At 47.8% G+C, this 27,909-nt stretch overlaps 1 protein-coding gene and 1 pseudogene across 1 annotated transcript; one reads left to right on the top strand and one right to left on the bottom strand.

Annotated features, from left to right (window-relative positions):
- The first annotated feature begins 830 nt into the window (after nucleotides 1–830).
- On the top strand, nucleotides 831–10,834 carry Glul (glutamate-ammonia ligase). Its single transcript, XM_036202125.1, has 7 exons — nucleotides 831–969; nucleotides 3,602–3,780; nucleotides 5,530–5,691; nucleotides 7,271–7,417; nucleotides 7,885–8,012; nucleotides 8,356–8,555; nucleotides 9,046–10,834. Exons 2-7 carry the CDS (start codon nucleotides 3,615–3,617, stop codon nucleotides 9,362–9,364), a joined length of 1,122 nt encoding a protein of 373 aa, XP_036058018.1. The 5' UTR covers nucleotides 831–969; nucleotides 3,602–3,614; the 3' UTR covers nucleotides 9,365–10,834.
- Nucleotides 10,835–18,583: 7,749 nt separating this feature from the next.
- Nucleotides 18,584–22,328, bottom strand: LOC118592866 (annotated as a pseudogene).
- Between the last annotated feature and the right edge of the window lie 5,581 nt (nucleotides 22,329–27,909).

Here is a 27,909-nt window from a genome sequence, read left to right as displayed (position 1 = left end):
CTCAAACGTTTGGTTTCAAAGGGGTCCTGGGAAGAACAGCTTTCCTTTAGCAAAGGAAAAGCACACCTTTAGCGGTGTGCACCCTGACTTCAAGTCTGGCGGACAGCTCTCAAAGTCCTTCTGTCTGCTGTACTTTGCAGATCTGAGGAACTTGAGGCTTGAAAGGCTGAGAGACCTGCCTATGGCAGAAACGAGGTGACATCAAACAGGTCTCCTGTCTATGGATCTCCAGAATCCTTTGCATGGAATTAGGGAAACATTGCACTTGTGTTTAAACCATGAAATCACAGTTCTGACCACTTCCCCAAACCCACTCAGGAAGACAGGCTCCTCTAGGCTTTGAGAACCATGTCTCTCTCCAAGCCTGACCAGGGCTCCCTGGCTCCCCCCATCCCAGCCCGCCCCCAAGATCTCACTCAACAAACAAAAGGGTAAAAATTCGGTCCTGGGGTTCTGGATTTTCATCTACTGCTCTCCTCGAAAACCTTTGCACCGTTAGGCAGCAAGAGCCGAGGCCCGAGTGACTCTGAGGAAGCCTTAGCTGGGGTCGGAGAGTCCAGAGGTCGCTCAAGAACACAGGCTGCAAAACCTTCCAGCACCTTCGGCCCCGACCCCGCTCAGCGGCTGCTGCATCCCCCCCCCCACCCCCCTTTCTCTTTCTTTCTTCTCGGTCTCGTTCGCCCCACCCCGCGGTTCCCGCACAGCTCCTTGGCCAATGGCCTCGGGCCCCCGGCGCGCAGCAGCTGATGGGCGCGGGTTTCCTGGCCTGGGCCAGCCAATCAGAGCGCCGCGGGGCGGGCACGAGCTGCCAATAAAAAGTACCGAGGAGGCAGCGTCCCTGCAGAGCCGAGAATGGGAGTAGAGCGGAGCTTCTGAGCCCGACACCGATCTCCGTCTCTCCGCTCTCTTCGCCTCGCTCTCGCGGCGCGTGCACCCCGTCCATCAATCATCCCGCCGGCCACCGCTCAGGTAAGCGCACGGAGGGGGCACTGCACGGCGGCGGCCCGGGGCAGTGGCGTCCCCACTCTACCTCCCATCTCCAGTCTGCAGCTGCGCGGCCCGGGATGCTGCGCTCGTGCCACCCGCGTGCTTGCAGCGTGCGGCCGGGACCGGCTCCGCTTGGCTGTCGTGGAGCGAGCTGTGGGCCAAGCTCGGAGAAGGGCGGGGTCGCGGGTTGTTTTGATCTGCTTTCCGCTTGCGGCCGGAGGCGCCGCCCCGGGAGGCGGACACCCCGGGGTTGGCGGAGGCTCCCGGATCGTGCGGCCCCCCGGGTGGTCCCGGCAGGAACGCACTCGTTTCCCTTGGTGGGCGCAGGCGCCTTGATCCTCTCTTCCTGGGCGGCGCGTTTTGGGTGGGTGGGTGGGTGGGTGAGGGTCGTCACACTATGGGTGGTCTGGTTGAGGCGGGCGGTCTTGAGTGGTGGTGGCGCCACTCGCCGGCTTCCCAACGCGGGGTCCTGATCCTTTACAGTATGACCGAACAATGGAGAGCCAGGGCCCCGGAGTGGCCCGAGGGCTCCGCAGTGGAGACACCGGGCCGGGCGGAGGCAGCAGCGGCGCGCGGTGCCTCCCGCGGTCGTCCCACTCTCCACCCGGCCTCTGCCCTCGCGGGGTATGGCCCCCTGGGAGAGGCCTTGAGGTCAACGCGGGCCCGAGGGTCGGGGCACCGACTTTCCGGACATTTCAGTGGGAAAGGGCTGCTCTCAAAGTGGATTACCCCAACTCCTCCGGGGGCGGGAAGCGGGGATCCTCCCCCAGCCGCAAATCCTCTAAGAAACCCTCTATAGATGATGAAGAAGATGGAGATTCTCGGTCCTCAGAGTCCCCTGCCAATTGCTTCGGCTTCGTTGCCTACTCTGTGAACTCCGGAGAGAAATCGCGGGTTAAGGTTAAATCCCACCAGCCTCCTTATTCCAGCACCTCCCCTTCCGAACGCTCTGGGTCCCCCACTCCATCGCCCTCGCCCAGAAAGCAACGTTGCTTGGACCAGCGAGATATCGAGGCCGAGGAGAGGCACGAACACTGCTCTAGAAAGAGGAGGTCTAGAGAGGGCCACCCCACAAGTACATATAATTCTCTGTGGCTGGGGTGAGTAAAAGGGCAGGGAGAAGGACCCCGGTACGGCTGGTAACAGCAGAAACTACTCAGAACTTCCGAACCCATTCCATGTGCACTTGGCCTCATTTTGTACAATGTACACTAGGTGGCTGGCACCCAGCTGGTCTCGAGGAAAAAGGGTTGGAGGAGGAACCCAGGCTCCCCTCACAGTTGATTAATGCTGAATGTGTAACTCAAAGGCTGAGGGCATAGGTGTATGCTGCAGGCCGTCCAGAATCGCAGTCCTGGTCTCTGAGGGCGGTGCAGGCAGAGGTTTTACTTCTCAGTAGGACTTGACCACGGAGCTTCATCTGTTCCCCAAGGGAAGGGTGAGGCTTTTGGAGGGAGAAGTAGTTGTTTTCACTTGGGCAAACATGGACAGTTGCCCGTAGAAACTTCGCCACTGTACTTGAGAAAGTTGCCCAAGTCATTGGAGAACAATATGTTCCCTTTCCAGCCATCCTGGGCGATTAGGGAGGGGGGGACGACATTTCCTCTAGTGTTGAAGCTGGTTTTGTAGCTTCAGATTCTTAGAGGATTTTTTTTTTTCCACTCCTGTGGCCTGTTAGTCTTGCCCCACATCTTTATTAGAAGTGGGAATTTTCTACTTACCAGAAAATATCACCTAGTGAAATCTTCAGATACTGCTGTTTTTACATCAGAGTTTGACTGTGGAGTAAGGACTTTTCATCACACCATTGAAAAGTCAGCAGTTGAGACCTGACGCTCTTAATCCCAGCACTCAGGGGCCAGACACGGGTGGATCTCTGTGATAGACCCTGGTCTGTCTACATAGTCAGTACCAAGACAGCTAGGGCTATGTAGAGACTCCTGTCTCCAGAAAAAGTAAAGTCAGCAGTGTTGTGCTCCTTGGAGTATGGCGTTACTTTTTACCACCTTGGTGATGGCAAATAGTACAGGTCTTTTTAAAAATTTCCTCCCAGGAATATGTCAGCCTTTTAAATCCTAGTCCCCTTGTTTCATCTTTATGGAGGTGTGGTGGCGGCGCACACCTTTAATTCTAGCGTTCAGGAAGCTAAGGCTGGCAGAACGCCATGTTTGAGCCTGGCCTGGCCTGCATAGCAAGTTCCAGGGCTACATAGTGAGACCTTGTCTCAAATAATCTAAATGTAGGAACTTAGCAGGTGGGGGTGTATGCTCATTAAAGCCATTGCAAGAATAGAAGGCGAAGGAAGACCCCACAGTCTTTATGGCGGTAAGGTATTGGATGGATCAAGACATTCTGTTAATTAACTTTTTGTTCCCTCTTGGCACCTTTCTCAAAGTTAAGGGGTATTAAAATCCCTTAACTTGCCCACCCTGAGGGGGATGATCTTTGTCTAATTATAAACTTTAAACCTCTTGAAAGCAGAGTGAATAATGTACCCTTCAGTGTGTTGACTTCCAAAGGAGAGATCACCACATACTACCGATTCTCATGCCTCTTATTCCTGCAGGGGCTACCTTCTGGGTAGATGTTAATAAAATGACTTTTGTCTCTCCAGAACACCTTCCACCATGGCCACCTCAGCAAGTTCCCACTTGAACAAAGGCATCAAGCAAATGTACATGTCCCTGCCCCAGGGTGAGAAAGTGCAAGCCATGTATATCTGGGTGGACGGTACCGGAGAAGGACTGCGTTGTAAGACCCGCACCCTGGACTGTGAGCCCAAGTGTGTCGAAGGTGAGCATGGGCAGGAGCAGAACGTGCCTGGAAGTGGGCAGGCGGCCCTAGATTTGACCTTCCTCTGTTCTGTTGCAAAGCCTTTGCGAAGCAGGGCTTTTTAGACCTCAGTCAGTCACCCGTAAGCCGCTGGGTAGTCTGGGGGCATAGCAACAATGGGAGCCTTTATGTAGATGGAATCTTGTGTGTGGCTGGTACATTGAAGGAAAGAAAATTGGGTCATATCTGTAGGGGGTGGGAGGTTGGAGTACTGCTAACCTGGCCAACTCTAGGAAGCTCGCCTGAAAGAGCTGTTGTAACTGGAATGTGCTATCTAGTTTATAGAGCAGTGGTTCTCAACCTTTCTATAATGCTTTGACACTTTTAATACGGTGCCTCATGTTTGGGGTGACCCCCAACCTCTGCTAACATCTTAACTGTAATTTCGCTACTGTTATGAGTCATGATGTAAATACCTGTGGTTGTGGATGCTCTTAGGTGACCCCTGTGAAAGGGTTGTTAGACCACCGCTTGAGGGGCTTGTGACCCACAGGTTGAGAACCACTGTTACAGACCCTTTTGAGTGCTGTGTTTAGTACTTCTACGGTGGAATTCTGGATGCAAAGCACATGCTCCAAAGTCGTTTTCCTAGGACTGGCCACTTGTTTTTAGTTGGGGGTGCTTATAAACAACTTTCAAATGATGAGTCAGATATGCTTCTGAGACCTGTTTTATTTTAGTCGTGGCCTTGGTTTGTCCGTATAGGACAAACAAGCCATAGCTGTCCCTCTTCGGGGAAGGGTGACTGTCACCATCTACCTGGTTTAGGATGAGTTGCCCCTCTAGAGCTGTTGGTGTTTGGGTGAATGGATGGCTCGATGACAGCATGGATTGTGTCCTTGTTACTTGGCAGAACTTGGGTAGGTCCTTCGGTCTCTGCCTTCAGGAACTCAGAGGTAGCTGGAGAGACAAACTGGCCTCTGAAACGGTAGTAAAAGGAACAAGTGGTAGGGGAACAGCTGTCTGCTCATCTGTAAGAGCACAGCTTGAGTTACAACAGTCAGGCCCAGTGAGGGATGAGAGGAGGGAGGCGAGATGGCCTAGTGGAGGAGTGAGTCAACGTTTTTGTCTGTGTCTAACTCACTGGAAGTGGTACCAGAGTACCTGGTGCACGGTAGACTAACATGGAGAGGGATCATCTGTGATGCTCAGGGGGTTCTTGTGAAGCAGTGCTCTTGGAGGTCTCAGATGCGGAGGGGCATGGGGATAGGTGGGCACAGGCATCAATCAGGTCGTGCCTAATGATGATGCGTTCACATGCACGTCACTTCCCAGAAAGACAGTAGAACTTGAGCGATGGAAAGATAAAGGAGAGGCTGGCTGCCTTGTGTGTACACTTAAAAAAAAAAGTATGTGTATGAGTGTTTTGCCTCTGTGTGTGTGTGTGTATGTGTTTACCATCTGTATGCAGTGGTGGCAGAGGTCAGAAGGGGGTGTGAGAATCCCAGGAACTGGAGTTACAGACAGTTGTGAGCTGTCATGCGGTTAAGAGTACTTGTTGCTCTTGAAGATCTGGGTTCAATTCCCAGCACCCACATGGCAGCTCACAACCATTCGTAACTCCAATTCCAGGGGATCCAACCCCCTCTTCTGGCTTCTGAGGGCCTCTAGGCACACACCTGTGCAGACATAAATGCAAGCAAAACACCCAGACACACAAAAGTAAATCCATCTCCTTAAAAAATTAATTTTCTGTCTTTATCCATCCAGAGTTACCTGAGTGGAATTTTGATGGATCTAGTACCTTTCAGTCCGAGGGCTCCAACAGTGACATGTATCTCAGCCCTGTTGCCATGTTTCGGGACCCCTTCCGCAAAGAGCCCAACAAGTTGGTGTTCTGTGAAGTTTTCAAGTACAACCGGAAGCCTGCAGGTGTGTATGGGATGGGTGTGGATGTCCTACCCCAGCCTTGTGATTTCTGAAAAGGCAGAGACTAGCCTTTAAAAGGCCTTGTAAGCATCTAGGGATTATTGGATGTCCACCCTTCCACCCTAAACTTTCCTGCCGAAAACAGTGTGGTCCATCCTTCCCTGGTCCCTTTTATTGGCTGTATAAAAACGGTGTTGAATCTTCCTCCATCTGTTTGCTGACAGGAGTCCCCAGCCTCGACCTGCTTGCACATTTAAAAACCTGTCTTCTGCACTTGAGAGTTTCTGGGTTTAAATACTAGATTAGTGACCTGGGCAGACTTTCCGCCTATGCTTCTGTTTTGCTGGATCGTGTGTGTGTGTGTGTGTGTGTGTGTGTGTGTGTGTGTGTGTGTGTGTGTGTGTGTGGAGAGAGAGAGAGAGCGCGCGAGCGAGCGCATGCATGCTTGAGGGGAGGGCAGACCGTGCTGGGTGTGTGGAAGTTAATTGACTGACAACTTGTGGAATTGGTTCTCTCCTGTACATTTGTGGGGTCTGGAGGTGGAGCTCAGGTTGCCAGGGCTGTGTGACTACCTACCGATCTTCCTCTTTTAAGATAAAGTCCATCTCGAAGTCATTTGAAGATCAAGTGGGTGGATTATTTTGTGCAGATCCTTTGGGAGTGCTGTACGCCAGCTGTTGGCTGCTGTTTTATCTCGGCTTGTTGAATCTGTATACTCCCGAGTATTGTGTATTGTGATTCCCGGATAAGCTGTCAGCCCATGAGGCTTTACTGTACCTGCACGTGTGGGTTTTGGTTTGTGCTGCACTACCCGGACTCCGTTCTCAGATAGTTTCTCAGACCTGAGGAGCTCTCACTTCTGTGAAATCTCTTCCAGCACCGCCTAAGGCTTGGTGGCCTTGTGCCTTCGGTGCCCCTGTGTTGAAAGTCTTGTTGGTAAAGGGCGTACACCCTGAGCATGGCAACCATGGGGTCCCTGGCTCTGCTGCTCACCCCTGTTACCTGGGCATGCCACCTGACACCCTCTCTCAGGGCTTCCTCTTCTCATTTGTGAAAATGAAGATTGCTAACACTCACCTCAGACTCAGTTTACATTTTCTAGCTTGGCAATTGTTTTCAGTTACACTCACCACCACCCCCCACCCCCCACCCACACACACACCACCCCGTCAATACTGTGTAACTTAACATTTAAACTCACCTGGAATGTAAACCTAATGGACAGATTATTCTCAGTAAAGTGACAGATCTGGCCTTAAGTGCCCGAGAAACTAGGGGAGACGTTTGACAGCTAGAAGCAGCTGTCTTGTGAATAAGGGTATAAGTGTCTGGCATGTGGTGCTTGGGACGTGGCCAGCATGCAGAGAGGGTGAACACTGTTCTGCTCTGACTCCATTCCCAGGAGATGTCATAGCTGACTTTAATCAGAAAAAGTCTCTCAGCCTTTTCCCGCAAACGTACAATTACTGCTTCTTCCATTTCCCCTGGTGATGGGACACGGTGCTCGGGCCTGGGTCAGTCCAGCTATGTAAGCATTACGAGGAACACTGCTTCTTATAGCATGCCGATGCTTTGTTTCTAGAGACCAATTTAAGACACACCTGTAAACGGATAATGGACATGGTGAGCAGCCAGCACCCCTGGTTTGGAATGGAACAGGAATACACTCTCATGGGAACAGATGGGCACCCTTTTGGTTGGCCATCCAATGGCTTCCCTGGGCCCCAAGGTAAGTTCCCTGAGTGAAAGAAAAGCTTCCTCCCCTAGGTTCTTACTGTCCTGGAAACCCCCTTCCCCAGAGACAGGAGCAACTCCCGAATCAGCAAAGGGAGACTGCCCTTGCATCCCTCAAATCCAGAGGTGATTAGAATTTAAAGTGACAGGGGCACGAAGAGATGGCTTGGTGGGTAAACCAGGCTTGACAGCCCGAGTCTTATCCCAGAAATGACTCCCTCAAGTTACCTTCGGACTGTGCCGCACATACATAGGGCACACACAAAGAAAGTGAAAAGCCATTCAAAGTGGGCAGTGGCTCTGAGGCTGTGGCGAAATTGGAAATACCTATTCGCCCACCTGCAGTGAAGGCAGAACCAGCGACTGGGGAAAGAAAGCAAGGATTAGAACCTTCTGATTTTCTGGCCTTGGGGGTTTACGGATTTTCTGACTCTTCACTGCTTCGTCCTGATTGTCCTTCAGGTCCATATTACTGTGGCGTGGGAGCAGACAAAGCCTATGGCAGGGATATTGTGGAGGCCCACTACCGGGCCTGCTTGTATGCTGGAGTCAAGATTACAGGAACAAATGCTGAGGTCATGCCTGCCCAGGTAAAGAGCACTGTTCTGTCACTTTTCTCCCCTCTGAGGGGACTTGGGCACTTGGGGACTTCGGCTACGAGCTGGAGTTGGCTTGCACAGTTAGTTGGCCTTATTTTTGTTTTGTTTTGTTTTGTTTTAATTTTAATTATCACATATACAGTGTTCTGCATGCAGGTTTGCCTGCACACCAGACGAGGGCACCACATCTCATTATAGATGGCTGTGAGCCACCATGTGGTTGCTGGGAATTGAACTCGGGACCTCTGGAAGAGCAGGCAGCACTCTTAAACCCCTGAGCCATCTCTCCAGCCCCTAGTTGGCCTTATTTTAAAGGTCAACATTTTCTTTCTAGTGGGAATTCCAGATAGGACCGTGTGAAGGAATCCGCATGGGAGATCATCTCTGGGTGGCCCGGTTCATCTTGCATCGCGTATGTGAAGACTTTGGGGTGATAGCAACCTTTGACCCCAAGCCCATTCCTGGGAACTGGAATGGCGCAGGCTGCCATACCAACTTTAGCACCAAGGCCATGCGGGAGGAGAACGGTCTGAAGTAAGTACCCTTCCTGTGGAGCCATCTTTATTCTCGTGGAGTGGGAAGGGCTTTGTGTGAGGGAAAGTTGGGCTTCTCACAGACTGCACGCCATGCCCTGCATAACTGTCGTAAGCTTGTCATTTTGTACCCGTTGGACAAGTGGCCATACTCTAGGAAATAGGATCACAGCTGTGATTCGGGAACGTGGTCACGTGGGTTCAGGCCTTTGAAAGTCTTTAGTAAGAAGAACTAAGGGGAACTACAAGCATGTGGGTAACTTAGTTCTTACTAGTGGGAAGAGGGAATGATGGGGGTCTACCCATCCACCAGGTGGTCATTTGTCCTGCATGCTAAGGACTGGTCTGAGGCACTGAGACACAGGCCACGAGGCAGACACAGCCCGCATGGAGCATTTATTGTTTTCTTTGGGGATTCATGCCTGCTCCTGCCCTTGAAGGACAGGTTTCCAGTGGTGAGGTCAGACCCTCATCTTTACTGCTTCCCCTAGGTACATTGAGGAGGCCATTGAGAAACTGAGCAAGCGGCACCAGTACCACATTCGCGCCTACGATCCCAAGGGGGGCCTGGACAACGCCCGGCGTCTGACTGGATTCCACGAAACCTCCAACATCAACGACTTTTCTGCCGGCGTGGCCAACCGCAGCGCCAGCATCCGCATTCCCCGGACTGTCGGCCAGGAGAAGAGGGGTTACTTCGAAGACCGTCGTCCTTCTGCCAACTGTGACCCGTTTGCCGTGACAGAAGCCATCGTCCGCACATGCCTTCTCAACGAGACTGGCGACGAGCCCTTCCAGTACAAGAACTAAGTGGCCTAGACTGTCAGTGATCTTGAGCCCTTCCTAAGTTCATCCCGCTCCAACTCCCCGGTCCCAGTTTGTCCTCATTGTAACTCAAAGGATGGAATATCAAGGTCTTTTTATTCCTTGTGCCCAGTTAATCTTGCTTTTATTGGTCAGAATAGAGGGGTCAAGTTCTTAATCTCTACGCGCCCAGCCCTCCTTTTTTTCCTGTCTGGCTTTCTAGTTGAGGGAGGGGGGCAGATTAGGGGAAGGTACCCACTGCTTTGACTCATCAGGAATGCATGTCCGGTAGGCAGAGCTGCCACAAAGCGGGTGTTTTTGTGGAGGAGGACTTTTTCTTCAGAATAGTGGGAAGAGCAGGTCCGCTGCTTGGATTAACAATTCCCTATTGCTAGAGAGCTGTTTAGTTCTTCAGGTAGAACCAACTTTTTTATTCCAGAAGGAAGTTAGGGGAAGGAACATTGGAGGTTGTTCCCTAGTATCGTGTGACCCTTGCTTCGGGGAGTTCATGCCCTCCGTGAAGACAGCTCAGTGTATCACCTGATGGATAGCCCTACTGTAAAGGAAGAAAAGGTTCTGATTTCTGGGTCCTCCATTTATAACACAAAGCAGAGTAGTATTTTTATATTTAAATGTAAAAACAAAAAAGTTATATATATGGATGTGTGGATACATGTGTATTTCTAATTGAGAAAACCACCCTTAGTCATGGGTTTGCCAGGTTTGAGTGAAGAGCTTGGTTAGAAGTAAGGCTCTCTGAGCAGGGGTGGGTGGGGATGCAGTACCAGGAAAGTTGGTTATCTGGGGCTCAGCTTCATTACTACATAGGGTTTCCCTGCCCACTCTGCAGGAGCAGATGCTGGACAGGTAGCAGGTGGGACGTCACTGCCACTTTCTCCCCCGTGCTTAGGCTAAGATTCATATGTATCCACACGAGTTAGAAGTATGAGTTGGCTGGTCAACTTGAACATTGTTACTGATGGGGGTGGGTGGGGATTATTTTTTTGGTGGGACTAGCATGTCACTAAAGCAGGCCTTTTGATATATTAAATTTTTTAAAGCAAAACAAGTTCAGCTTTTAATCAGCTTTGTAGGGTTTCTAACTTTACAGACTTGCCTGTTTGTCTCAGTGTCTCCTCCTACTTTGCTCTTGGAGAAACTGAGGACAGGCCTGAAGTTAAAACATTGGTCAGTTTGTATCCTGGTCTCTTTCTCCCAGAATATTCCTTTCTTCTTAGGAATCCTGTGGAGTTTTGTTTTTGTCTTTTATAATAAACACGCCCCGCCTCCACCCCAGCTCGCCCTGCTGTTCTCTGGCTGTTTGTATGCCGTCCGCAGCAGGCTGTCTGGGGTTTTTCTCCTGCCATGACGTCTTCTAATTGCCATGTACAGTATGTTCAGTTAGATAACTCCTCATTGTAAACAGACTGTAACTGCCAGAGCAGTGTGATAAATCAACCTAACATTTATAAGATTTCCTCTGACTTGTTTCTTTGTGGTTTGGGGGGAAAGAGAAAGAGCCAACGTGCAATATTTTGTTCCTTCCTTTTCTATCGAAAGAAAGGGGAGAGGGGGTGGTTCTGTCTTGCTGACAGGCAAAATAAGCTTGTCTGTCTGCTCTTTTTTTAGTCTTTAAAATGGAGTCGCTTTTTCTTGTCCCTATAATCTGGGGTAAGGTGTGAGAGTTTCGTGTATTATCCCTGGCTGGCCTGGAGCTCTATGTAGACCAGGCTAGCCTCTGACTTCCACTTCTCCCAACTAGGGTTTACACGGTTAGTCTGGCCAACTCGTAGTTCAGTGTCTAATCTTTTCCCACTTCAAAGCGGTGTTGTGATCTGCAGAATTCAGGCTCAAGAATCCATGCAATCAAGTTCCACAAAACCTTAAACAAAAGTTTTAACTGCACGGCTGTGTTGGGCTTGGCCACTTTCACAGCTGTCCACGACGCCTCAGTGTGACGCTGCAGGTTGGATATGCTACGATTTCCTGGCAATTTGGAACCCTTGCTTCACTTCCATGAACCAGGGCAGCCCTGGCTTATCAGATTATTTAAAACAGTGTGGCAAACTGTCTTACTGCCCCTGTTCTTGAGATCTTCCTGGATCCGGCTGCCATGAGCCATCTACACAGTAAACTTACTTCCTTGTTAAAGCCGCTGAAGGCTGGTGTGCTCAAGGCGTATAGGCGTTTCCTGGATTTTTTTTTTTTTTAGCTGAGGCTCGAACCCAGGGCCTTGCACTTGCTAGGCAAGCGCTCTACCACTGAGCTAAATCCCCAACCCGTCTCCTGGATCTTTATTTGCTGAGCACTAGCCTAGTGAACTTACATTTTGTTGTGACATGGAGTCTACCAAGTTTCCCAGCCTGGTTTGAAAATCCTGGGCTTCCAGCCTTCAGCAAGCCCAGACTACAGATGTGTACCACTGAGCCTTGATTCCACCCTCCCGTGTTTACACCTCTGTGCTTGGCTCCCTGGAGGTTCCAGTTTGGAACTCATTAATCCAGGGGTCGGAAAGTCTTGATCCGTCCCCACAGTGTGGCACCAAGCCCGGCTAAGCCCTCAGACTTAGTTTGCCCTGCTGCTCGAAGCACTTTCCTCACGAGGCTAAAAATTAAAGGAGCTTCCTCCTTCACTGGTGCTGTGTGCAGGCCCAGTTAGGAAACGGCGGCCATCTACTAGCTTATTAGCTCCACTGTCTTTGTTCTGTTGTGTTTGGTTTTTGAGGAAGGGTCCCAATTGTGTATCCCTGGCTGGCCTGGAGCTCTATATAGACCAGGCTAGTCTCAGAGATCTGCCAGTTTCTGCCTCCCAAGTGCACTACTGTGCCATGCTGATACTATTAATAGCACTATTACTGTCGTGGGCAGATGGTACATACTACCACTTGGGAGTTAGAGGCCTGTTGTAACAGTTCTCAAAGTGACTGTTTTTTTTTTTTTTTTTTTTTGTTTGTTTTTTTTACAGGCAAGTGTTCTCTTATATTACAAAGTAGAGAGAAACTTAGTTTACTGGGCATGGCCCCTGTTTACCACCTGTTAATCTGGCAGGATTGAGTGAGTGCCCTTATGCTGGAGAGATGGTTCATCAGTTAAGCACCGATGCTCATGTGAGGACTGCAGTTCAGAGGTCAGAAAGCTCACAACCACTGTGACTCCAGTTCCAGGGGATTTGGGTACCCATTTTCTAGCTTTCCTGGGTGTTGAGCATGTAAAATGCTGCATATACATACATGCTAACTCTCACGCACGTAAATCTTTTTTATTTTTTTTTTTCAAGTGCCCTCTTCGCCTCAGCATTTTCCTGGTTTTCGTGGTAAAAATAAATAGCTACCCTTCCCTCGACTTCCTCCTCCCAGCTGCAGTGTCCCTTTACTAGGTCACTCCACAGGTGGACTGAAGAGCGCTTTTGATCGTAACCGATTCTCAAGATTACTTGGAAAGGAATTCTAACTTAATAGGGTCAGGATTTGGGTGGGAAGTATTTCCTTCTCCACCTTGGAGCCTAGGATTAGGTTTGACCTCCAGGTCATAGTTCAATCCCCTTGCATTTCTAAGTGTTTTTTTTTCCCCTCATTTAACAGACGCAGTTACACGATAACTTGATCAGTGATAGATTAAACAGAATGAGGGGTTATATTGAACAATGTTTGCCAAGCCTTCAGCCTTAAAGAGACAGACTGGGGCCCTAGCTCAATGGAGTAGTGCCTTAGGGTGTATAAGGGCCCAGTTGTCTCAGTACTGTGAGGTACTGGATCAAAATGCTTCACAAACTCTCTAATCATGAATTCCCAGGCCAGAGCTGGAGCCAAGCTGGTGGATGCTTGCCTAGCAAGCAGAAAGCCATGGAAATCAGGTATGTGGCGGTACATGCCTGGAAGCCTAGCAGAGACAGGATCACAGGTTCATTGGAGGGTTAGTCTCTACTACATAGCCAGTTTGAGGCCAGCCTGGTTTACCTGAGACATTCACTCTGAAAAACAAACAAAAAACAAACCATGAATGAGTTGTCCCGTGAAAAGCATCACAAGTTGCCAGGCTTTTAAGAAGTTCCTTACCATGTTAGTCAGGGGATGGAGCACTAGATGAGGAGTTTGACCTGATGCTTGGTGCTGGTGCTCCAAATAGCACACCCGAAGTTTCACGACTCCAGCTACTGCTTGCCCCCTGTTCACTAGCATGGTGCAAAGTCTGGCGAAAAACAGGCTATCCCACAGAGAGCAGACGCTTTGCTCAGAAGGACTTTTCCATCGTAAACGTCATGAAAGTGGGGACTTGCTTTCCTGGCTCACCACAGTGTCCCCAGACCAGTCACGCTGCCTGCGGTGCTTGTTTTAAGGATTTCTGTCTAAGGGTCGGTCAGTATGGTGAGCTTTAAGCCTACAACTCTACTGGATATGCTTATCAAATCTATGAGGCCCTGGTTGTCCAGGTGTGTGGAACTCCAGGGCTGGAGTCACTACAAGGTGAAGTCCTGTTTTAATGAGTGTAAAGAATGGAACATGGCCGGGCAGTGGTGGTGCATGCCTGTAATCCCAGCACTTGGGAGGCAGAGGCAGGCGGATCTCTGTGAGTTCGAGGCCAGCCTGGGCTACCAAGTGAGTTCCAGGAAAGGTGCAAAGCTACACAGAGAAACGCTGTCTCGAAAACAAAACAAAACAAAAACGACTCGAACATGGTATTTTTCACTATGAACATCATCATGACCCAGCTGAAGCCTGGGAAAGCACGTGTCGAGAGAAAGAACGCCTGCTTGCTCTGATTCTGGCTGAAATGAAGCTGCCACGAGCTTCATGTTGCTTTAAGGATTATACCTAAGAGAAAGTGGCCATTCATCATGTAACTCCCAAAGGCTTCAGGCAAATTGCTACTGTAAACAAAGGGAGCAGATAAGAGCCCTGATACTTTATAGCCTTAGCTCAGTCACCAACCATAAAAGTCTAAGTACTGAAAATATGTGAATAAAAAGAACTCACATGTCACATATGCAGACAAATGCATGTATACATCTGCACAGTACCAAGTTTGTAAGAGCATTTATGTACACACGTTAAATACCCAGTACTGATCCTGTTTAGGATCCCTCCCACCACACCCACCATGAGACGGCATCTTCCAAAGGAGACAAGGGGCTCGGGAATTTATCTTCCAGAAATTGGCTGAGCTGAAAAGCTGGAAAGACAAACTAAATCTTTAAAATTTATTTTGAGATAAGATGTTGCTCTATCACCCAGGGTGGACTCAAATCTGTAGTAATCCTCCTGCCTCAGCCTTCTGAGTGCTGAGAATGCAGCCCTGTTTTACCTTGCCCAACTCTCTAATCATTCTTAAAGTAAGGCTCCCAACTCCTCTCCCTGGTGTCTAATCAATGAGGCTCCTAGACCCTGTCTGCAGTGTGGTCCCCACTAGTGAAAGAGAGTGGTGGCCCGGTCCTATGTGACAGAGGAAGTGTCTGTCCATTTAGTTCCTACTGTCATTCTGGGATTGGCTTTTCTGGGACCCCCAGTCACTCAGCAAGTTCCCTGGGTGGCTTTGGGATTACAGTGAGTCTCAGCGTGGCTGGCTCCTCTGCAGCCTAGGCAGAACCAGTGCTGGAACTCAGTGGCCCCTCAGTCGCCACACCTCGACTGTGTTGAGGGCTCTCTGCCTTTCCGGTTAAGGTTTAGGATAACTCCTCCCTGTGGCTCTGACCTTCTGCCTCATTGATGCTAAATCAGAGTATTGCAAGTTAACAGGGTGGGGTGGGGGGTAGGGAAGATAATCCAGTTTAGACTTCTCCAGCCTGCAAGAAGCCCTGGGCACCACGTTACAAACAAGTTCTATGAAATGCCTGATCCCAGCATTCAGGATGTAGACAGAAGGCTCAGATTCAAGTTCATCTTCTGCTACGTAGCCAGTTTGAAGTCAGCCTGGGCTACATGAGACCCTGTCTCAATCAAGCAAGCGAACATGAAAGCAAACTGGGGTCCAACAGGCACTATGTGATGTTTTGGTGCAAGCCTGAGGAGAGGGGGTGGCGGATAAGGAATAATTCTTCTTCTTCTTCTTCTTCTTCTTCTTCTTCTTCTTCTTCTTCTTCTTCTTCTTCTTCTTCTTCTTCTTCTTCTTTTTCTTCTTCTTCTTCTTCTTCTTCTTCTTCTTCTTCTTCTTCTTCTTCTTCTTCTCCTCCTCCTCCTCCTCCTCCTCCTCCTCCTCCTCCTCCTCCTCCTCCTCCTCCCCCTCCTCCTCCTGTGTCCCGTCCTTAAGGTACGCACCTTTCATTGGCACTACCAAGAAGTGTGAGGTCTCTGGAACTACCTGCTATGTATACACATTAATCCTCAAATGGTTATGTGGGCTGTTTGGGTAACTACACAAATAATGCTATAGAAAGTTGTACAATATCATATTGGGGAAGGAAGGAGTTTTACATAGAAGTCAACATGACTCTTGTATCTGAGAAGGAACTTGTGATCCAATTAGGAGCTAAAGGCACACTTCAGTAGGAGAATCCAATCAGAGCTTCCTTGTAAAACAACTCATCTTCCCCAACAAGCTCATTCCTAAGCGAATTTAAGGTCTAGAAACTTTAAGGCCAACCTATTAATGTTTCTGTAAATACAAGTGGGGCCAACTCCTTAGCCAAGAACTCTTTAATAACTTGAACACAAATTGCCAGAGGAATGTTATTGCCAGGACTTGTGGAATTATATACAAAGCAGGGTAGGGGTGCACAGAGGGGTGGGGGGTAGTTAACTCACAGGTATTAGTTTCAAGTATTAATGGCTTATGTGTGAGCTGTCACACTTAATGTCAGTTACCTTGCCTGGAACCACTTTTCTTCTCCCTGATTCCAAATGTGGCTATTGATCTGTTAAATGATTAACTTCTACAGAACCTGATAACATCCTTATGGAATCTGACTGTGATAAAGCCTGTACAACCCCCAGGTTCCTTCTAGATTTAGAATTCCATTCCAGGAGCCATCACACCCACACTGAAAACACAAACAAAAAACAGTTGAGCCAAATTTGTGTTTTGGAGGGTAAAGGTGCACTTCCAATTTATAAGGCTTTCTGTATTCCTTGTGGGGGAGGAAAAAAGGAGCCAGTATTAGCACTAAGAGGAGTGTCTGACCATGGGCACGTCAACCCACTTCTTTCAGGAAGGTCCATTTTTCTCCGAGCACTCTGCCTCTCTGTGCTGGTGCTATAGGAATTCTTAAGCTTTCTAAACTCTCTAATTAGCCAGAGAGCTAACCTAGCACTTTCCATCTTCGAGGAATCTACATCACTGATTGAATCATCATGTGCTTCCTATCATTGCCTAACCAGCTACCCCCAAAGCAGCTTAATGCAGCGAAGGTCATCGTGATACTGCTTCCCAGGATGGGGAACGAGCAGGCACTTTGCTCAGTGGCTCTCTGCCTTGGAGTTTCAAGAGGCTGCAGGTGGCGTGGGGAGGTGGGCACACGCTCTCTGAAGGTGGACTGGGTTCAGTCCCTTGCTACAGGGGTCTCCTCCATAGTACTGCCCCTTGATAAGTTCCTGCCCAGATTAGTGGTCAGAGGGAGAGGTCAAAGGAGAAATTCAGTCCACTAAAGAGGAAAGGAAAACTCCACTTTAAGACGGAAGGTGTTAGGTCCCAAAGAAACCTGGGACAAAGGTTCACTCAGTGCCTGTGGCTCCTCCAGGACTTCTCAGCCACCCCTTCCCTAAACCAGTCTAGCCTAGGGGCTGGGCTTCCCTTCCCCCAGCTTCTCTTTCCTACATAAAACTGCCATTGTGGCCATGTGCTCTTATGGTCTTCATCTCCTCTCTTGGTCCATTTGCCCTCCCCCCCCCCCCCATGCCCCATCTCTCCTCTCATGGTCTGGTTCAGTCTGGACCTTTCCAGATGCCTCTGTCTCAACTCTCCCTGGTATCTACAATAAAACCCTTCTCTTTGACCAAGCCCTGGAGAGGTCATGGTCTTGTTTTCATTCAGAAGGCCAATCAAAGAACCTGGGCATATTTTTACATCTACAGTGGGCAGCTTGGTCCCGAGACCATTGTCCAGGTTACAGTGTTACCCTGGAAAGAAAGTCTTTTTTTTTTTTTTTGAGCTGAGGGTCAAACCCAGGGCCTTGCGCTTGCTAGGCAATCGCTCTACCACTGAGCTAAATCCCCAACCCTGAAAGTCTTTTATTTAAGGTGTCTGGTTTCTTTTGATGTCTTTAATTCCTTTAATCCCATAATTCCTTTAATTATACCCTCTTGCTTGTCGGAGAGTGGCATCAAGGATATCCAGTTCAGGGCTTCTGACATAGCTCAGTCATAGAATGCTTGCCCAGCTGCAAGACTCTGTCAGATGCAGGACACCACACACATACAAAGCGTTTCCAGGACTGTGTCTTCACAGAGAATGTCCATTACTCCTGTCTACCTCTCCATCCCCAGAGACCTGGAAGGCCCACTAGAAGCCACTTAACACACGTGGACCAGGGAAGAAGAACGAAGAGACAATATTGTTGCATGAATCCTAATTGGTCTTATAGTAAAAGCCTGGAGCCAGATACTGGGGTAAATGCTGAAAGACCAGAGGAAACAAGCCACAGACACTTCTCACCTCACCAACTCCTCAGCCGAAAGGGGAAGGTCCTGTCTCCACGAATCCTCAGACTAAACACCCCTGAGTCCTCAGTCAAAAGGACTGAGTTCCTGTATCCTCCCTCCTTATATGCTTTTCCCTGCCCAGCCATATCACTTCCTGTCTCAACCTTCCTAGTGATGGGATTAAAGGTGCGTGCCACCACTGCCTGACCACTATGTTTAATCTAGTGACTGGCTCTGTCCTCTGATCTTCAGGCAAATTTTGTTAGAGTACAAACAAAATATCACCACATTTCCCTTTTTTTTTTTTTTGTCTAAAATAATAAAAGGTTATAACCAATATAAGAAAAACTATATACAATAAGTACAATAACTATATACAATATATAAGGCAATAAATACATCTATAATCTCTAGTCCATTAGCAACTGAAAAATTCAGAGAAAATACTCTATTAATTATCCTATTTTGGTGAGTTCAAAGTGTTGTATCTAATTTGTTTTCTATCCTAACCTATATTACCAGCCAAAAACTATCTTTTGATGTCTTTCATACTTACACACTTTCCACCTCTTTGGTTTCTTTTCTGAATTTGCTAGCAAGGAAAAACTATAACTATAGCGATCTAGTCTTCAACTCTCTCAAGAAGGAAATAATATTTACTGAGTAAGCGGGAAGTGAGGCAAGCGACATCCAAAAACTGTGAGCAAGGACAGAAACAGTTAGCAGCTTGGACTGTCACCTAAGATTTCTCTGTAAGTTGGAGCATCCATCTTTGGCCTACAGGTCTAGAATATATGACAGATTCATCTGTGAAGCAGGATTTTCCGAAGGTCTGTCCCACCTTGTCTTGCCAAGGTTCAGCAGCCCTTTCTTTTGTGTCCTGCTTGTCCATTTGGACAGCATATTGTAAGCAGTTGAAACAAGGGCACTTTCTTGCCCAGTGGCTAACTTTTGCCACAAAGAAAGTAAACTCCATATGGAGTTTCTTCGATGCCCATCATCTTCTCTGAAGTAGATTGGTGCTGCTGGGAGCAGACATGTCTCATAGTCAAAAAAGAAAAGAAAAAAAAAAGAACCTATGTGATTAAAACATCTTAAATGTCATATTCTGTAGATCTCTGAAGTGTTTGAAGATGACTTGTCTTTTTAAAATATATTTCTGTTTGACCTTGAAAATATATCTAGGGTGGGAGGAGGGAGGAGGTGGGATCTGTGGGTGGTATGTAGAGTGAGTAGAAAATTTCTTAATAAAAATAAATAAAGAAATAAATATACAAAGAAAGAAAGAAAGAAAGAAAGAAAGAAAGAAAGAAAGAAAGAAAGAAAACATCCCTAACCCGACTACAGGTTCGATTGCAATAGGTGACTAACTACTAACCTGCATTTCTTTATTATCCTAAATAGTTTGTAAAAACAACTTTCAAGGACTAGCAATTTGCATTACATTGTTAAATGAACTATATAGGTACAATACCTTGAACACGATTAGGAATGTGTGTACAGTATATTTTAACAAAATTAATCTCAACTTTGTATCAATATACACAATTTGTATACTATATACAAACCTCCAATCTAATATAAAATATTTAAAACTAGTAGTTGCTTTTTAAAAGTTCATTCAATAATCTACCTTTTTATCTTATATCTATATCCTCCTGTCTTTTCAGAGTAGATTTAATAATCTACCCTTTTTTGTCATATCTGTATCCCCTTTTTTCTTTTTCTTTCTTTCCTTTCTTTCCTTTCTTTCTTTTCTTTCTTTCTTTCTTTCTTTCTTTCTTTCTTTCTCTCTCTCTCTCTCTCTCTCTCTCTCTCTCTTTCTTTCTTTCTTTCTTTCTTTCTTTCTTTTTTTTCAAACAAGAAACCCTGAATCTAATCTCCTTTGTTCGGCTCTTTTTCCTGACCATTACCAATACAACTTGTAACCAACAATGTAAACAATGACTAACATCCGTAACCCACTGAATGAGCAAAAATCACCCACCCCACCTCTTGGGAATATGGGTGTCATGTTCTTAAGTTTACTTCCTGCTGTCTGGAGGGAAAAGCATCTGAAAAGAAAAATTGGGGGTTAACTGTCAAGTCCTGGGAGAGGGAGCTGTATCATTTGCTGTCCAGTCTCTGCATAACAGGAAAGTGCAGGGCTTGTCTCAGGTCCTGGCAATAGCAGTCTGTCAGGCTGGATCTGTGAGCTAGCCATCTCGAAATTGTCCTGAGCAGTTTGTAGTCCAAAGCTGATCTTTAGGTGGTGTGTGTCATCTCAGTGACACTATCATAGACCATGTGGAGTCGTTGTGGTGAGGTCCCATCATCGGACTTCAGAGATAGCATTAGGTCAGATTATTCCTTTGCTTGGTAAATTTTTCTGGGTAGTTCTTCCTTCTTCTTTGGATGCTTCTTTTTTAAATTCCTCAAGATTATTGCTTTTATTTTCCTGGAAAGACAGAAATAAACCCTCTAGAATGTTCAGAGGATCTGGTAGACTTTCCATCATGTCAGCACCATTCTGACACCTGTCGTCATCACATTTATGGCCTGAATGTCTTCTACTCCTTTCCCTTGACTCGGAGTGGCCTTTTCTTCTGACACTTTCACTGTCCCGATTTCGGGTTCTTTGCTCCTCATTGTGGGGAAAAAAAAATCTCTTCTCTCTCACCGCTTCTTCTTTGGCTCACCATGCTTGTCTTCCAGCTCTCTGTGCACATCTTGGTCTCGGCCACTCCCAACTCTGTTTTCTTGGGAAGGAAGGCTTCTGCCCGCCATGTGCTTTGCTAGGGGATCTCTCCTGTCAGCATTTCAGGAATTTTGTGCTCGGTGTCTCTCAGACCTTGCTCTCTCAGTGCTCCCTTCCTCCTTCTCACCTCCTGTCACGTGTCTGCTGGCCCCTGGCTGCTTTCTCTGCTTCTTCTTCACTTCTGGCCCTCTGTCGTCTCTTCTCTCTTTCTTGTACCTGTAGCTGAGGCTGGGCTCTGACTGCTGGACGATGAGGAGTCACTCCCTTCACTGGAAGAGTCTGAGCGGCTCTTGCTGCTGCTGTCAGAATGAGTCAGAGGATGCTGAGGATGAAGAGGTGTGTGTGTGGGGGTTCTTTTGCTCGGCTTCTGGTTTCTGGGCTACGATGACCTTGGCTGTATTTTTCAGATGCTCTCGCAGTTCATCCGTTAAACCTCCGAGAGCTGTGGAAGTGGAGAAGTTGATGGCAAACCAGTATTCTGTGAGTTATCTCGAGGTAATAATAGTCCTTCAAAGAAGGTCTGTAGAGTTTCTTCCTTTACCCTCACATTCAGTTTAGGAAGACCCATGTATTCACATAATTCTTGGAATAATAGTTTGACAAAAATTTTACTAGATGATGTAGTGGTTTCTTCACTAAGCTTTGCACATTTAAGAACACTCCATGGAAGTGAATCAGTGTACAGAAGGTGAGCACACCTCTTAGCAACATTCCTCAATTTGTTTGTTTCTAATCGATGGAATACCGTTCTTTGAATAGACTTTCAAACGACCCCATGTATTCTCTGTTTAGCTTGTGAAACCGCCCAGCTAACAAGCCAAAAATTTTTCGTAGGTCCTTTTTTGGGCACAGCGATCAAGTATCGTGTTTCAGAGTTCTTTTGTTTGGCTCTCAGCAAGCTCCATTTTCAGCAACCTGTGTGCACACTCTTCAAAATCTAAACTTGACTGAATAGCAAGCTATAGTGTATGGTGAAATGAGACTAGATTGATTTCTGTTTTGTCATGAATAGTTCCTTTTTGTCCTCCCTCCTCTTCTTCCTCCTCCTCCTCTTCGTCTTCACTACTCCCAGCTTCATGGTCTGTGTTCTTCAGGGCTGCCCAGCTCATCCTCTGGTAGGCTAAGCTGCTTTTTATCTGTGATCTGTTCCTGTATCATCCTGAGCTCTGAGGGAAGAATATACGCTCGCCCAGTTTGGGTGAGCAGCAGATCCAGCTCATCATCATTTTTCTCCTTCTTCTCCTTTTCTCCTTCTCCTCCTCCTCCTCCTCCTCCTCCTCCTCCTCCTCCTCCTCCTCCTCCTCCTCCACCTCCTCTTCCTTCTCCTCCTTCGTGGTGGGTTCTTCTTGAGTAGAACTCTGGGTTACTGCTTGTTCTGGGCTCCTTCTCCAGCCGGGGATTTCCGGGACCTTTCCCGATCACATGTCTTTCTCTTTCTCTGCGTTTTTCTCAGTCCCTAGGTCGGGGTTCCACGCTGTCATTGTAAGAATACCCTCTACCTGAACGGTCACAGTCTGACGGGCTGTAGTCAGAGTCATCGCTGTCCTGGGGGCACCTTTCCTGTTCTTCGTGTCTGTCTCCTGGGGAGGAGTTCCGGTGGTGTGAGTTGTGGCTTCCCTTTTGTGACCAGAGGAGTGTGTCATGTGTGCTGCACTACTTTACATTTGCTAGTGTCAGGTGACCAAAGAAACTAGATTCGTCAAGTTGGTTCAAGAAGCAAGGTGATCTGAGTTCCTCAACTTTTCTTTTTCTGTCCCCACATGTCACCACTGCGGATCCTCAGGCGAAAGGGGGGATTCTGTCTCCATAGATCCTCAGACTGAATGACTGCCTCTGAGGGGAAGATCCTGTCTCCCAAAATCCTCAGACTGAATGCTCCTGAGTCCTTAGCCAAAAGGACTGAGTTCCTGTCTCCTCCCACCTTTTATGCTTTTCCCTGCCCAGCCATATCACTTCCTGTCTCAACCTTCCTCGTGCTGGGATTAAAGGTGTGTGCCACCATACACTATCCAAAACTTCCAAAGTATTTATGCGTTGAAGAGAGTGAGTAAACTTGATTCTTGTGGCTTACAAATCCAGTTGCAGTGTCTATACTTATGTTGGCCGTATCTCAATCCCCCAACTGCCCGTTCTTCCATGAGCTGCCCCCTTTCCTATCCATGAGTCCCCTGATGAAAGTTGTTCTCAGACTTTACCCCTTATTAAACTATTTGGACCGACTGAGAGCAGCAGCTCACACCTATAATCCAGACACCAGGAAGCTAAAACAAGATGTTTGCTGCAAGTTTGATGCCAGCCTGTGCTACGTATCAATTTCCAGAACATCCTGAGCTATAGAGCAAAATCTTATCTCAGAAAACAAACAAAAAGCAGACAGATGAGGTGTTTCACCTTGTCTCAAAAAATGCAAAAATACTTTTTTTTAATTGTAGAAACATATACATTAATTCCTTTGGTGCCCTAGGCCAGTGGCTCTATGGGTCAGTCTTTCTTCTGGTCCTCAGAGAAGGAAGTTAAATCCTCAGCAGAAATTGTATGTATGTATGTATGTATGTATGTATGTATGTATGTATGTAAAACAGAAGCTGCATAATCCTGTTGTGGTTTTATTGAAGTGTTCTCAGGAGTGACTCTTACTGGGATTTATTCAAGCATATATTTCGGTTTGAATAACCAGGATCTGGGAGCCATGGACATTTCCCAGGGGACAAAGGTACTGAAAATCACTCCTGGGAATCTGTAAATGTTGCTGAAGATCTGCCCTTTTGCTCAGAGAACAACCACCCACAAAGACAGGGATATAGCTCCATGGTAGTGTGCTTGCTTGCCTAGAACACAGAAAGTTAAACACACACACACACACACACACACACACACACACACACACACATACACGCATGTGAAAAACTTTTAGGTGCTACTGAACTAATGTGGATCATGCAAAGTTCATAGGAGAATTCCACAGCTAGTGACGGGATGCCATGAGCACAGGATTCTGCCCTGGTCCTTGTATTATGTAATCCCCAGCTTCTCTTTACCTCCACCAGCAGCTCCCATCTCTCTGCGGATCTGGCAGAGTTCCTTTGAAAAGAGATTGAGAACTTGAGCTATAACTGCTTTGCTAGGATGTCCGCATAGCACACACCGTGCCCTGGGTTTGATCTCCAGCACAGCATAAATCAGTCTGGTCTGACGTCACACACCTGTAACTTCAGCACTTGGCAGGGGTGGAAGCAGGAGGCTCAGAAGTGAATCAAGGCCAGCCTGGGCTACTTGAAACCCTGGGGAGAGGGCGGGAGTGGGAGAAGGAGGGAAGGAAGGAGGGAGGAAAGAAAGAAGAGGGAAGGAGAGGAAGAGAGGGTAGGGGAGGGAGGGACTAGTATAGGTGGGTCCTGTAGAACCTCTCCCCACACCCACCCCCCAGAAACCTCACACTCCCTCTCCGCACTGGACTTCACAGCCTGGCAGGACAGGCTGCAGGTTATCTGGCTTTCATAAGCCTTGTTATGTAACTTACATCTTGAACAGTGGAGCTGAGCCAACCTGGAGGTCACATCAGGAGGGAGACGGGGGGGGGGGGGGGGGGGGGGGGGGGGGGGGGTGGGGGTGGACCGATCACGGAAGTGAAGAGAATGGGGAAGGGGATTAGAAGGGAGGAGAAGCCAAAGCTCCAAAGAGGTGGGAGTGGAAATGGGGTGAGATTATTTAGTACCCGCTGCCTGTTTGCCTGTTCATAGCTCTTGGTCCCTAGTGACAGCATCTATTATCCTGAAAAGGACGCTCCCCATTTTATCTCGGCATCCGGTCACCTTTCAGCTCTCACTCTGGATGACGGAACCTCATGCCAGCAACCTGCAGGTATCACCCCAGGGTCTGTTCCGATGACTGTCCTGATGGGAGGTAGTGGCAGGCCGATAGAATGCAGCACTGGAGGTTCTGTTAGGAAATAAACAGGCCCGGTGTTGGGGAATGCTGTCCTCCCAGCAAGACAACCAGCAGGTCTTATCAGAGCTCCACCTGAGCAGCTGTGGGGAAGTCGCCATTCTCACCCACGCACCAGCAAGCCCGCTCAGCTCACTGGTTCCCCAGGCCAGACTCAGCTGCAGGAGTTACTGTGGTCTGTTGTTAGTGTGCTGTGTAGCCGAGCAGACGTTTGTTCACCCACAGCATGGCTTGCAACCTTCTAAAACTTCAGTTCCAGGTGATCCAGCACCCTCTTTTGTCCTCCATGGGCACCAGACACCCATGTGGTACCCATACGTACATACAGGCAAAACACTCATACACACAAAAGAAGAATAAATCAATATTTCAAAACAAAACAAAGGACCTAGAGAGATGGCCCCGTCGTTAAAAATACTCCCTACTCTTCCAGAAGTCCGGCCTTTAGGTTGCCCACATCCTCACAACTGAGTGTAAATCCACCTGAGGCTCTCTTCTGACCTTGGAGGGTACCTGTACCCACATGGCATTCACAGACACACAATGTGCACATAAACAAACAAACAAACAAACAAACAAATAAATAAGTTTTTTTTCTTCGAGACAGGGTTTCTCTGTGTAGCTTTGCACCTTTCCTGGATCTCACTCTGTAGATCCGCCTGCCTCTGCCTCCCGAGTGCTGGGATCAAAGGTGTGTGCCACCACCACCCGGCTAATAAACAAATATTTAGTTACCCAAATGAAAAAAGTGAAGCCAAGTGGAAGTGCTGCACTCAGGAGGCAGAGGCAGGTGGATCTCTGAGTTTGAGGCCAGCCTGGTCACAGAGGATGTTCTAGAACAGCCAGAGCTACACAGAGTAACCTTGTCTCAAAAAAACCCAATAAAAAAAGAAAAGAAATAGAAGAGAGAGGAGAAACAAACAGACAAACCCAAACTTGGCCAGGCTATCACGGCACCCCTTCATTGGCCTGTTTGGTAATGATCAGGGCACCACACACCCAGCACATTGCACCCTGGCCAAGCTTCTGTTCTTGGTGTCACCACCAAGTTTACTAAAGATGGTTCCAGAATGACATTAGCACCCACACCCCTACCCCAGCTAGCAGTTAATTAGATTTCTGGTTTTTTGCCTAAGGGGGAGGTTCAGTGGCTAGATGGATGCTGGAGACAGTTGCAAAACCTCTCTCCAAAAGTCCCTAGAGAAAGCGTGAACAAGGAAACCTAGGGAAGGATCTGGGAAGGGGTGGGGGTGTCTAAGGAGTTTGGAGAGCGTATTTTTCAAGTCAGAAAGGACATAGACATGTTTTCGGGGTGGGGGTAGGAAGACAATGGACCCTCCTAAGTGAAAGATTGCAGCCTTTGAGAGGTGGGAACCCTGCAGCAGAAGCCGCCTGTCACCTTCCTGGGTAGTTCTTTACTTCCAGCTCTGGCAGGGCTGGACAGCCTACGAACTCCCAGATAGAATCTGCTCCCAGGCTGACAGAACTTGGGCTCAGAGTCCAGGACACTCCAGGTTAAGGACAGAGCTGCTCTTGATTGTCAGCACAGATAGATGTATCAGACAGAGAGCAATGATGTGGCAAATAAGCACCCCCTTATCTAAAGGGGGTGCATCCCAGGACCCTGGAGGACTCTTGAGAATTTAGATAGGAGCTCATTTTGGTGGCATTCACCTTTAATCCTAGCACTTGGGAGGCTGAGTTTGAAGCCTGCCTGGTCTACAGAGTGAGTTTTGGGACAGCCAAACAGAGAAACCCTGTCTCAAAAAACAACAAAACAAAACAAAAATAAAGAAGAAGAAGAAGAAGAAGAGGAGGAGGAGGAGGAGGAGGAGGAGGAGGAGGAGGAGGAGGAGAAAGCAAGCAAGCTAGCTTAGATAGGAGTGAATCCCATCCATACCGTATTTTCTTAAACATACACAGGTTTATTCATTTTCTCTGTGTCTCTGTTTCTGTCTCTGTCTCTGTCTCCCTCTCTGTCTGTCTCTCTGTCTCTCTCTGTCTCTGTCTCTCTCTCTTTCTGTGTCTCTCTTGATAAGGTCTCATAAATCTCAACCTTCAGGGGCCCAGGAGATGTCTCAGTGATTAAGAGCACCCACTTGGGGCAGCTCAACAACCACCTGTAACTCCAGCCCTGGGGAACCCACACCTTCTGGCCTGTGAAGGTGTATGTATGAAGTGCATATACCCTGTCCTCATAATTAAAAATAAATCCTTGAAAAATAAAACTCGCTGCCCTGGGACTCAAACCAGAGGCAGTCTCCCTGCCGTAGGTTCTCAAAACTGGGGTGTCAGGTGTGAGCCCCTAGGCCAGGCTGCTTTTCTGAAGTGCCTACTGTGCTCTAGCCTGAAACTCTTACAGCCCGAGGCCTCATAGTAAAAAGAGCACACACTTCTTTTGTCTGTACTAGTTTATGACAGGTGACTCGGGTTTTTTTGCCCTACATTTTAGCAATTTCAGCACTTGGTATCTTTTTCTGTCATGAGTTATTAGAGAACTTCCACCCTACCACTTAGGGCAGTCCAAGGCTTCTCTTAGATATATCCAAAGTATCAGCCACCACTCCTGCCCTTACTAAGTAAGACAGGGTACTTAACACAGAGTACTTAACACAAGCACTGTGATCTGAAGCTGGAGATTGCTGCTCAGTCCAGGCTTATTAGCATTGCTAGCACAAATACGTAACGAGGGATGATTCATGACCCAGGCAGGGCAGAGGAGGATGGCTATTCTTGCTACTCAGAATGCCCTGTGAACAGTTTAAAGCTTAGGAGTTGTCTGTCTTTGCATGAAGAGGGTCAGACCTAGGGCTTCGCTCACGCTAGGCAAGCACCCTACCTTCTCGGGCAGGGATTTTTCACTTAGCATTTTCAGATGTAGCACTCCCAGCTGACTGAAACTTTGAATAAGGGAGCAGTTGTGGGGGTGGGGTGCATGTATTTATATACCATAGAATTTATTTATGTTATAGCATCTATTCATATATAAATCTATCATATAGATATATTCTATTGGAATACACACACACACACACACACACACACACACCACACATTCATGTACAGATATCAAGCACATAATATGTGCTTTTATTCACAGATCATTGCGGGGAGGGGTACAGTTACTGACGACACCTGCACATGGTAGTGCATGCTGCTGAAGAGGCCTAACTTATCATCAGTGCAGCCATGACTGTTAGTGCTGCAGACTAACAGTACTGGGACTAGGCCTCACCCTTACAATAACCAGGAAAAGCCACAAACTGTACCCTGCAGGGGACCAATCAGAATCAAGACAAACAA

Source organism: Onychomys torridus, chromosome 11 (genome assembly GCF_903995425.1).
Source record: "Onychomys torridus chromosome 11, mOncTor1.1, whole genome shotgun sequence".
In the NCBI taxonomy this organism is placed as follows: domain Eukaryota; kingdom Metazoa; phylum Chordata; class Mammalia; order Rodentia; family Cricetidae; genus Onychomys; species Onychomys torridus.
The sequence above is the reverse complement of the archived record's forward strand: the minus strand, read 5'-3'. Positions and strand labels throughout refer to the sequence as shown.

Coding starts and splice junctions, on each gene's coding strand:
- Glul (XM_036202125.1), top strand. CDS start 3,615: ATGGCCACCTCAGCAAGTTCCCACTTGAACAAAGGCATCAAGCAAATG. Junction 3,781..5,529: donor TGAGCCCAAGTGTGTCGAAG/GTGAGCATGGGC, acceptor TTATCCATCCAG/AGTTACCTGAGTGGAATTTT. Junction 7,418..7,884: donor TGGCTTCCCTGGGCCCCAAG/GTAAGTTCCCTG, acceptor ATTGTCCTTCAG/GTCCATATTACTGTGGCGTG.